This window comes from Thamnophis elegans, chromosome 17, assembly GCF_009769535.1.
Source record: "Thamnophis elegans isolate rThaEle1 chromosome 17, rThaEle1.pri, whole genome shotgun sequence".
NCBI classification, from domain to species: Eukaryota; Metazoa; Chordata; class Lepidosauria; order Squamata; family Colubridae; genus Thamnophis; species Thamnophis elegans.
In genome coordinates this window covers 5,964,992-5,977,337 of record NC_045557.1, presented here as the reverse complement: position 1 = coordinate 5,977,337, position 12,346 = coordinate 5,964,992, and the positions used below count along the sequence as shown (strand labels likewise).

The window sequence follows — 12,346 nt, the reverse complement described above, 5'->3', positions numbered from 1 at the left end:
CGTCACAGTACTGCCACGATCACGGCACTTGGCAACCGGCATTTACAAGGGTTACTGTGTCTCGCATATCATGTGAGGGCTATTTTTGACTTTCCTGGCCGGCGTCCGACAACCAAACCCAGATTCGTTTAACGACTGCCTGGTTCATTTAAGAACTGCAGTGATTTGCTTAACAACCCTCTGGAAAAAAAAATGTTGTAAAGCCAGACTCAACGGAAAAACTGTTGTTTAGAAATAAGAAATTTGGATCCTGATGGCGGCCGTAAATCAAGGATTACCTGTGCATTCTTGTATTGGCAACCAAGTTGGCTTCTGCTTGGTTTAATGAAATAAATGTTTTAAGGAACATTTATAATAAACTAGCCGATAACCTGGCATTATTTATGAGGGGAAATTTCCAGACCAAATGTAATTTCTAACGTTGGATTTTCCCCCTTAGCAGAGGGAGCCCCCTTGCGGAGTACTGTGAAGCTGTTACCATGGCAACTCTAGTGGAAGCCATTTTACGGCAGCACAGTAGAAGCCATTTTAAGGCACAACAGGCTGTATCTTAACACATGCCCAGAGAGGTTTTAGGGGTGTCTTACCCCCATGGTATTTGTTTCCAGAGGGCAAGTCATCTGTGTTCCTCCAGGCATTCCAGAGTTATGCTGGAACACACACACACAGAGACACACACAGACATTTATAGATAGATAGGTAGGTGGGTGGGTGGATGGATGGATGGATGGATGGATAGATAGATAGATGATAGATAGATAGATAGATAGATAGATAGATAGATAGATAGATAGATAGATAGATAGATAATCCTTGAGACTTTGAACCGTAGTAGTAAACATTATAGCACAGACGTACATCATAATTCGTGTCCAAATATTTAAGGATCGTCCAAAGCCCCAAATAATAATTCAATCATCAACATTTTCAGCCAAAAGGAAATGAGATTTTCCTTAAAAGCCTTTTTCCCCCCTCAAGATTTATGCTGAGTCACTAACACGATGTTCTTCTGACTCAGCACGAGATGTTCGGAGCAAAAAACATTTCCAGGAAAAAGTTGGGAGGGGGGAAAGTTCCTTTGGACGAGCGTGAATTAAATCCAAGATATATTTTTTTGCAAACTTCAGAAACTCCCGCCAGAAAATAGACAGGGCTCAGCTGCCAGATGACAACTCTTGAGATATTTTTGGCGTTTTTTGAGGGGGAAAAAAGTATTTTAGGAGCTTGTTTTTAAATCGGTGGCTCCCTGGATGAATTAGTCCTCTGTGTCAGCCTGTCCCACCTGCAATTTTCATGGAATTCTTTTTTTTTTTAAGAGTGGATGAAGGAAGCATTTAATAAAGGCGAGAAAATTAAGGGGCAATAGTTTATTGAACAGAAGAACAGAGTTGGAAGGGACCTTGGAGGTCTTCTAGTCCAACCCCCTGCTCAGGCAGGAAAGCCTATACCATTCCAGGCAAATGGCGGTCTAATCTCTTTTTATAAGCCTCCAGCGATGGAGAAGGAAGGAAGGAAAGCAAAATAACCGAATGACGGAGCTGGAAGGGAACTTGGAGGTCTTCTAGTCCAACAGGAAGGGAGGGAGGGAGGGAGGAAAGAAGGAAGGAAGGAAGGAGGGAAGGAAGGAAGGAAGGAAGGAAAGCAAAATAACAGAGCTGGAAGGGAACTTGGAGGTCTTCTAGTCTAACCCCAAGGAAGGAAGGGAGGGAGGAAGGAAAAGGAAGGAAGGAAGGAAGGAAGGAAGGAAGGAAGGAAGGAAGGAAGGAAAGCAAAATAACCGAATAACAGAGCTGGAAGGGAACTTGGTGGTCTTCTAGTCCAACAGGGAGGGAGGGAGGAAAGAAGGAAGGAAGGAAGGAAGGAAGGAGGGAAAGCAAAATAACATGGAAGGGAACTTGGAGGTCTTCTAGTCCAACAGGAAGGGAGGGAGGGAGGGAGGGAGGGAGGAAAGAAGGAAGGAAGGAGGGAAGGAAGGAAGGAAGGAAAGCAAAATAACCGAATAACAGAGCTGGAAGGGAACTTGGAGGTCTTCTAGTCCAACAGGAAGGGAGGGAGGGAGGAAAAGGAAGGAAGGAAGGAAGGAAAGCAAAATAACCGAATAACAGAGCTGGAAGGGAACTTGGAGGTCTTCTAGTCCAACAGGAAGGAAGGAAGGAAGGAAGGAAGGAGGAAGGAAGGAAGGAAGGAAGGAAAGCAAAATAACATGGAAGGGACCTTGGAGGTCTTCTAGTCCAACAGGAAAGAAGGGAGTAAAGAAGGAAAGAAAGAAGGAAAAAAGAAAGAAAGAAGGAAAGCAACATAACAGAATCACAGAGCTGGAAGGGACCTTAGAGGTCTTCTAGTCCAGTGTTTTTCAACCTTTTTTGTGCAAAGGCACACTTTTTTCATGAAAAAAATCACGAGGCACACCACCATTAGAAAATGTTAAAAAAATGTAACTCTGTGCCTCTATTGACTATAGGCGGGTATTTTTCCCACGGCACACCTTACACTATGTCACGGCACACTAGTGTGCCGCGGCACAGTGGTTGAAAAACACTGTTCTAGTCCAACAGGAAAGAAGGGAGTAAAGAAGGAAAGAAAGAAGGAAAAAAAAAGAAAGAAGGAAAGCAACATAACAGAATCACAGAGCTGGAAGGGACCTTAGAGGTCTTCTAGTCCAACCCCTGCTCAGGTAGGAAACCCTCTGCCATTCCAGACAAATCAGTTATCCAATCCCTTCTTAAAAACTTCCTGCGTTGGAACATTCCCAACTGCTGGGGGCAAAGGTTTTATTTCATTTTTTCCCCTCTGAACATATTCACGCCTGCAAGAGCCTGCAAACAGTCCTTATAAGGCATGCTTTCCCCTTTTTTGGGAGGGGGGGGGACAAACACCTGCAATGGGGGCTGGCTGGGGGCAAGGCCAAATCTTTTTTTTCCCCTCTCTCCCTGAAATGAAAACCAGAAAAAAAAAAACCCACCCCTTTGGCTCTCCTTTCCCTGCTTCCCACTGGCTGGGCCCCTGTTGTAAAAAGGGGAGGCGAGGAGGGGCAGATTAAGTCATCGGATGAGTAAGATATAAAGTTTTCTTCGGGAAACGAGTCCCAGCAGAGAACCCCGCCGTGCTTCACCGAGCGAGGAGAGGAAAATCTTGATTTTGGCTCCCGGTGTCCAAGCCAGAGAGGGGATGCTGAACGCAGCTTAAGAGAAACACTGAATTTTTTTCCCCTCTCTGTTTTTAACAGTGGGGTTAAAAGTGGGGAGACCCTTAATGCTGGAGAGCTTCTTCCGGGATTCCTGAATATTGGATGCCTTCAATCGTGCTTGGATCTTGAATTATCCTTTGCGGAGATTTGAGCCGGATGGTGCTGGGCACGCCAGGTGAGCCCCCACCTCTCTCTCTCTCCCTGTTGCTGATTAATTGGATTTTATTTTATTTTATTTTATTTTATTATTTGATTTTATTTGATGATTTGATTTGATTTGATTTGATTTGATTTGATTTGATTATTTTATTTTATTATTTTATTTTGTTTTATTTTGTTTTATTTTATTTTATTTTATTTTATTATTTTATTTTATTATTTTATTTTATTATTTTATTTTATTATTTTATTTTATTATTTTATTTTATTATTTTATTTGATTTGATTTATTTTATTATTTTATTTTATATTATATTTTATTTCATTTCATTATTTCATTTATTTCAATTATTTCATTTATTTCAATTATTTTATTTTATTATTTTATATTATATTTTATTTCATTTCATTATTTCATTTATTTCAATTATTTTATAATTTTATTATATTTTATTTTATATTATTTTATTTCATTATATATTTCATTATACATTTTATTTATATTTTATTTATATTTTATTCATATTTTATTTACATTTTATTTCATTTCATTATTTCATTTCATTATTTCATTTATTTCAATTATTTCATTGTATTTGTTATTTTATTTATTTTTTATTATTTTATTTTTTATTCTATTATTTTATTTTATTATTATTTTTAATTTATTTTATTTTATTCTTTGTCAAACATGTACAAGGTAGCAGGTACAAGTATGAACGGATGAATCGGGCAGCCTGCAAGAATTACCCAAGGGGTGAACCCCGGACAGTGGCGGCAGTGGGGAAACATTTTTCATTAGAGGTGGTCCTTGATTTACGACTGAGGCAGGGGGCTAGGCAAGGAGATTGTTTAATGACTTACGCCTGATTTTATTTATTGATTTATTTTTGAAGACGTTTCATAGTGCTAAGAGGGAGGGGAGTGGGAGGAGGAGGAAGAGGAAGAGGAGGGCGGCTGTGGAATCCTTGGTGCTCTCTGAGCTTGGTGTTTTTTTTACAGACGTTTCATGACCCAGCTAGGTAATCTCATCAGTGTTAGAAAGGAGTTGGATGGGGGGGGATAGATAATGAGCAGGAAAGAAGAAATAAAAGGAGGAATGTGGGGTCCTTGGTGCTCTCTGAGCTTGGTGATTTTCTTGCAAACGTTTCATGACCTAACTAGGGAACACCATCAGTGCTAGAAAGGAATGGGGATTGTGGAGAAGAGGAGGAGGAGGAGGGAGAAGAAGAGGGGGATGAAGAGGAGGACTGTGGGGTCCTTAATGCTCTCTGAGTAGTTTTCTTCCAGATGTTTCATGACCCAACTAGGTAACATCATCAGGACTAGAAGGGAGAGGGGTATGTGGGCGTCGGGGGGAGGAAGAAGAGGAGAAACAGGAGGAATTATCAGTGCTGTCTGAGCTTGGTTAAGCAAACCACTGCTGTTCTTAAGTGAATCATGCAGTCATTAAATGAATCTGACTCCCCCCATTGACATTGCTGGTCCAAAGCTGGGCTGGGAAGGCTGCAAAGTGCATTCACATGACTCCCAGGATGCGGCGATTGTTGTAAATACACCCAGTTGCCCCGCGTCCTAGTTTTTGTACATGGGGCCATTGCAGATGCTACTAGGGTCCTCCTATCCCCAAAGACTGGACGCACGTCGCTTTAATCAATGCTGGTGTAACGTCGCTAAGCGAATCTTTCTAACACCCACCTGTGTCTTTTTCCTCACGCATGTCTCGCTCGTCTCCTTCGCAGGAATCATGCCAGCTTGGACGCTCGTATCCATCATGGCTTGTGGCCTCCTGATGCTGTGCCCCCGGGGGTCCCCCACCAGCATGGGCCACCCACTGCCCAAACCCCTCCAAGGCCCATACACCCCTCACCCGTCGTTCAGCCACCCCCCGCTATTCGGACCGGATAAAGCTTCTCCCGCGGCGTCCGACGACTACGACTATGACGAAGATTATTACGACAACTTTCAGTCCACCGAGTCTCCCCGTTCCCTCTCGCCGGGGTCGCCGACCCCTTTTTGTGCCTACGACCGCTGCAAACACCTCCAAGTGCCTTGCGGGGAATTGAGCCGCCTGAGCAAATGTTTATGTCCCGGAGTCACCGGCCCAGACATAACCCCGGGCGCTCCCCGTTTACGAGCGGTCCACGTCAGCGATACCCGCGCGAGCTTGCACTGGTGCGCCCCCTCGTCCACGGTCCATGTGTACCACCTCAAGTACTGCCGCCCCGGCGAGGATTTTGTTTTGGGGCCGCCGCTAAACAGCACTGTCCGCGTCGCGGCGCTTTACGACCTTGTCCCTGGCACCGAATATCTCCTCTGTGTCGTGGCGGCCAACCGAGCTGGGTTCAGCCCGACGGACGACGGTGTTCGAGAACATGGGCCGTGCCGCCAGGTTCGAACCCCGACTCACCAGATGACCTATGTCTATATAGCGGTGGGTTTGGGCTGTGTTCTAATCCTGGGGGTGGTTTCTATCCTGTTGTGGCATTTCTACACCCGGAAAGCCAAACCCATCCAGCACGGATCCTTGGATAATATCCTGGATGGGGAGCTGAGTTCGGGACACGCCGGAGCAACCAACAGCTCGTTCCGGACGGAAGAACAACTGTGATGGAGGCTTCCTAGTGCCAGTTCCTACTTGTGTCCCCTTTTGGACAATGGCCGAGTATCTTTTTACGGAGGGGACACTGAGGCACAATCACTTTAGGCTGTTCCAGTGTGGAAGATAGACAGACTCCCATGATGGACAGTCGGAGCGAAACTTCACTTTTCTGCCAGACAATCGTTTTCAGAGTGAATTGATTCTCTTTACGGGACTGCAGGTGGTCCTCGACTTACGGACGTGTGTTGAGCGACTGTTCCGGGTTAAAACGGCGCTGTAGAAAGACGACTAACCATCAATTCTCATACAGAACGACGCAATACAGCTTCCCCATGGTAACATGATCAAAAGTATGTATCTATGAAGGCGGTGGAGCCCCCCAGGGTCACGCGATCCCCATTTGTGACGTCACCAGCAGGCTTCCGACAAGCAAAATCAATGGGGGAAGCTGATTCGCTTAATGACCGTGCGATTCACTTGGCAACTGTGGCAAAAAAAAAACTTGTAAAATTGTGCTGTCTTATAGCAGCCCTGCTTAGCAATGAACATTCTGGTCCCAATTGTCGTCATAAGTCGAGGACTACTTGCATTCTCTTTTCCTTCCTTCCTTCCTTCCTTCCTTCCTTCCTTCCTTCCTTCCCTCTGCCTTCCTCTCTTTCTCCCCCTCCTTCCTTCTTTCCTCTCTTCCTCCCCCCCTCCTTCCCCCCTTCCTTTCTCCCCCTTCCCTCCCTCCTTCCCCCTTCCTTCCTTCCTTCCTTCCTCTCTTTTTCCCTTCCTTTCTCCCTCCCTCCTTCTTCCCCTTCCCTCCCTTTCTTTTCCCTCCCTCTTTCCCCCTTCCTTCTTCTCTTTCTCCCTTTCCTTCCTCCCTCCTCCTCCCTCCCTCCATTACATCTAGCTGTACCTTTTCTCCCACCCTCTTCTTCCTTCCTTCCTTCCTTTTTAGTTTTCCTTATTGTTCCCTTCCTATTTCTCCTTCTTTCCTTCCTTTTTCCCTCCCTCCCTTCTCCTGATGGCTGCTAGTTCTTGGAATGCAGAGAAATCTTCCAATCCAGATGTTGTGAATTATGTTTATTTATGTATTTATTAGCTCACTCGACTATCTCTCTTTCTTTCTCTCTCTCTCTCTCTCTTTTAATAATGCCAAGGTACTTGGGCATCCCTTCTCCACTGTGCGAGTTGATGACAGCACCAGATGGGAAGGTCACACTTAAGACAATGGAATGGGGGAAGGGATTGAGGGGTGGGGGATGGGCTATGTTCGGTGTGTGTGTGTGTGCAGGGGTACTTCATCCTGTTGCGATGCTTGAAGGTACTTTGAAGGAAAAAAATGCTGGGTTTTGACATTCACATTTGTACCTGGCTAGCATCTTCAGATCTACAATAGCTCATCCTTGGGGGGTTAGACTAGATGATCTCAAGATCCTTTCTGACTTTTAGAGTCAAGGATTCGGTGATCCTATGGAGAATGCCTTCCCCCGCTTGGAGTCACGGGTTCCAGCTATGTTTTCTTCCTGCAAACTTTTGCTCTGATCCAGAAATCTCTCCAAATTAATCCTTTTGATTTGCACCCAACGGTGTGATCCCCGTTTATTAACACAATTGGAAGAAGGAACTGCTCCGAGGCCGACAACCATTTGAAGAGTTGTGATCCGCTTTGGGGATCCACCTCCTGCAAATTGCAGCTCCCAACATCCTTCACGCCAGCTGGGAAATTCTAATTTAATTTCATTTATTTCGACTTAGGCACGCTTCCCACACCAAAATCCTCCTGGAATTCAATATCCAGAAGGTTGCTAATTTCCCACCATTAACCGACTTCCTTTTACCAAGGAAAGTTTTCATTTTCTGCCCATTTGTCCTTTAGAAACTGCCGATTTCTATCTCTGTGGCCTCCAAGTAGGAGAAAAACTCCATTTGAAGAATTACCGCTGGTCAATCTGGATTTTTGGATGCCCATTGGAGTGGTCTTATCTCGGTACGAAGCCAGCTGCTCCCTTTCTGCTTATTTAACAAACCTCTATTTATTTTGCACAAGGAGGACTAGATTCTTGTTTTACTAATAGGAGAAAAAGCCATCAAAATTCTTCCCTGGTATGGAGACCTTTGTGATTTGACTTGTCCTTGAGTGGCTCAATAATTTAGCTGTAAGAATTTGTGTGTGTGTGTGTGTGTCTTTTTGTGTGCGGATAGGGTTTGGCTCACACACAATGCTAATTTCTCGGTTTGGCCTAACAGGGAACAATGTGAGCCTAATTTACGAATTTAGGAATCATTCTGCCAATGGATGTTTACTTTTTATTGCTGCGTAGAATAAAATTGGGTTTAAATCTGAACTCTGGGTTTCTCCTTTGGATGTTTTTCCTTATAAAGGTAAAGGTTTCTCTCGCACGTATGTGCTAGTCGTTCCTGACTCTAGGGGGCAATGCTCACCTCCGTTTCAAAGCCGAAGAGCCAGCGCTGTCCGAAGATGTCTCCGTGGTCATGTGGCCGGCATGACTCAAGGCCGAAGGCGCACGGAACGCTGTTCCCTTCCCACCAAAGGTGGTTCCTATTTTTCTACTCGCATTTTTTACGTGCTTTCGAACTGCTCGGTTGGCAGAAGCTGGGACAAGTCACGGGAGCTCCCTCCGTTACGTGGCGCTGGGGATTCAAACTGCCGAACTGCCGACCTTTTTCTGATCGACGAGCTCAGCGTCTTAGCCCCTGAGCCCCCGCGCCCCTTGTTTTTCCTCCTACAGAACCTCAGAAGAACGATGAGAAAAGGGATAGATTCGGATTTTTAAATCGGGGAGAATAAAATTGGGTTTAAACTGGATCTCTCAATTTCTTATATTGCTGATTTTCAGGGGGAAAAAAAGAGGGGGAAAAGTAGATCCCCCCCCCGACCCTTTCCTATCCATGTCCCAAGACTGGGATTTTTTAAAAATTTGCGGCTGAATTTGGGGCCAGCTGTTTTGCCTCCTCCAGAAATATTCAATATTTTCCAGATGGCAGAAGGAACAGCAACAGCTGGCGATGCCCACCGGTTCAGTCAGCTTGGGACAATTTGTACTACATTCCTGGGGGTCTGAGTCGGCCTTAAATGCCTCCCTAACCTCTAAACCAGATGTGGAACAGATATTTTTCCCCCAGCTTCTTTTCCCACCCCTTCCCACTCCATTCCCTTAACTTTTCCATGTGTTTTGTTTATCGACTTCAAAAACATCGATCCTGCAGATGTCCAGAAAGGATCCGTTCAAAATAACCTCAGGAAGATAATCCTCGCCAAGGGAATTGGATGGCAGTTCTTAAATCTATATTTACCAGTAAAGGTTAAAGAAAAAAAAAAATCTTGCGGAAAATAATTACTTTCAAAGCTAGAGGGTGGCCTCGGGGTCACTGAGAATAAATACACAGAGAGGCAAAACATCTTAGCTTCCCATTCTTTAGGAATGTCTTTTAACATGCTTTTCCAGTCTTGGGTTGTGCTGAATTTTTTAACTTGCAAGGGATAGCTTGGATGGAGAGATAGATAGATAGATAGATAGATAGATAGATAGATGGATGGATGGATGGATGGATGGATGGATGGATGGATGGATGGATGGATGGATGGATATGTTAGATAGATAGATAGATAGATAGATAGATAGATAGATAGATAGATAGATAGATAGATAGATAGATAGATAGATAGATATATTAGATAGATAGATGGATATATTAGATAGATAGATAGATAGATAGATATATTAGATAGATAGATGGATATATTAGATAGATAGATAGATAGATAGATAGATAGATAGATATATTAGATAGATAGATGGATATATTAGATAGATAGATAGATAGATAGATAGATATATTAGATAGATAGATGGATATATTAGATAGATAGATAGATGATAGATAGATAGATAGATAGATAGATAGATAGATAGATAGATAGATAGATAGATAGATAGATAGATATATTAGATAGATAGATGGATATATTAGATAGATAGATAGATAGATAGATAGATAGATAGATAGATGATAGATATGGATGGATGGATGGATGGATGGATATATTAGATAGATAGAAGATAGATAGATAGATAGATAGATAGATAGATAGATAGATAGATAGATAGATAGATAGATAGATAGATGGATATATTAGATAGATAGATAGATAGATAGATAGATAGATAGATATATTAGATAGATAGATGGATATATTAGATAGATAGATAGATAGATAGATAGATAGATAGATAGATAGATAGATAGATGATAGATATGGATGGATGGATGGATGGATGGATATATTAGATAGATAGATAGATAGATAGATATATTAGATAGATAGATGGATATATTAGATAGATAGATAGATGATAGATAGATAGATAGATAGATAGATAGATAGATAGATAGATAGATAGATAGATAGATAGATTAGATAGATAGATGGATATATTAGATAGATAGATAGATAGATAGATAGATAGATAGATGATAGATAGATAGATAGATAGATAGATAGATAGATAGATAGATAGATAGATGATAGATAGATAGATAGATAGATGATAGATATGGATGGATGGATGGATGGATGGATGGATATATTAGATAGATAGATAGATGATAGATAGATAGATAGATAGATAGATAGATAGATAGATAGATAGATAGATAGATGAAAGATGGATGGATGGATGGATGGATGGATGGATGGATGGATGGATGGATAGATAGATAGATAGATAGATAGATAGATAGATAGATGAAAGATGGATGGATGGATGGATGGATAGATAGATGATAGATAGATAGATAGATAGATAGATTATCTATAGACACATAAATGTAGCTATCTAGCTATATGATGCTAGAGAGCGAGAGATGATAGATAAACAGACAGACATAGATGTAGATAGCTATTTAGCTAGATGATAAATTGATTTACAGATGACAGATTAGATAGATAGATAGATTTATAGATGACAGATGAAAAATAGACATAGAGATAGAAGAAGATAGCTATCTAGCTAGATGACAGATAGATAGATGATAGATAGATGATAGATAGATAGATAGATAGATAGACAGACAGACAGACAGACAGACAGACAGACAGACAGACAGACAGACAGACAGATAGATAGATAGATAGATAGATAGATAGATAGATAGATGATAGATAGATAGAGATTTAGATGGAGAAAGAGAGAGAGAGATTTGTGGATAAATAAGAGGGATTTCTGTCAGTGTTGTCCATTCCAACTCAGCTCCCTGGTGAAATTGTGATTTGTGTGTGTGCTTATTTTCACATGCAGGAGGAAAAGGGGGGGGGAATGTGAAAAACAGCCCTAAATAACTTTTTTTCCAGCGCCATTGTAACTTCAGATACTCACTAAGTGGTCATACGTCAAGGACCCCCTGCCAAAGACCCTAAAATAAAAGCATCACATCCCCGCCCCAACTACTCTGATATCCTTGTTTTTGAAAGTAATAAAACCAAGCTGTTGTCTAGAAAAACATCCTCAGCCACACGACCGAAAACGGCCTCCCTTTGTGGCTTTTTCTCCGAGATGTTTTGGGCTGTGTATGCGTCAACCGGAAAAAAAGGATTTTGGCCTTTAATTCTGTCTGCTCTCCAGGCTGACCCTCGCTCGGCTTGCTGCCCTAAACATAATAAAAACCCTCGCTCGAGAATCAAGTCCAGACGAGATGCATAAAAGGATGATTGATACATCCCTCACCTGGTCTTGCTCCCATCCATAGTTTCTAGCAACCGCCCGTCAACATTCGGGGTTTAATTTTATCCCTGTTGATTCATTCCCTCGTTCATTTGATCCTTGCCTTCCGTCTTTGGTAAGATGAGCTGGAAGGAAGGACCCGGCCTGGTGCATTGCTGGCATTTTTGCGGTTTAGCTGTTTGCTAAACAGTCAGGAGACGGGCCACACGTACGGGAGTGGGGTAACAAGGACTGAATCTTGCCCTTGTTCGCTCAGTTTCGTTGCTGTTCAAAGCTCAGGGCTGGGCTGAAGCGAGCCGCTGTGTTAATCATCCTCTTTCTTTAGCAAGTGTGGCAGATTATATATGTATAATATTAAGGATTTGGACTGTGGTGGTAAAAGGTAGTAGAAACTGCAGGGAAGGAGGGAAGGAGGAAGGGAAGAGGGAAAGGAAGGGAAGAGAAGAGAAAAGAAAGAAGGGAAGAGAGGAAGGGAAGAGGAGAGAAGGATGGGAAGGGAAGAGAAAAGAGGAAGGGAAAGGAAGGGAAAGCAAGAAAGGGAAGGAAAGGAAAAAGAAGAAGAGAAAGGAAGGGAAGGGAAGATAAAAGGGAAGAGGAAGGGAAGAGAAAAGATGAAGGGAAAGGAAAGGAAGGGAAGAATGGGAAGGGAAGGGAAGAAAGAAAGAG

At 42.6% G+C, this 12,346-nt stretch overlaps 1 protein-coding gene across 1 annotated transcript; it reads left to right on the top strand.

The window, feature by feature from the left end:
• The first annotated feature begins 2,968 nt into the window (after nucleotides 1–2,968).
• Nucleotides 2,969–6,561, top strand: LRRN4CL (LRRN4 C-terminal like). Its single transcript, XM_032234127.1, has 2 exons — nucleotides 2,969–3,362; nucleotides 5,089–6,561. Exons 1-2 carry the CDS (start codon nucleotides 3,344–3,346, stop codon nucleotides 5,955–5,957), a joined length of 888 nt encoding a protein of 295 aa, XP_032090018.1. The 5' UTR covers nucleotides 2,969–3,343; the 3' UTR covers nucleotides 5,958–6,561.
• The last annotated feature ends 5,785 nt before the right edge of the window (nucleotides 6,562–12,346 follow it).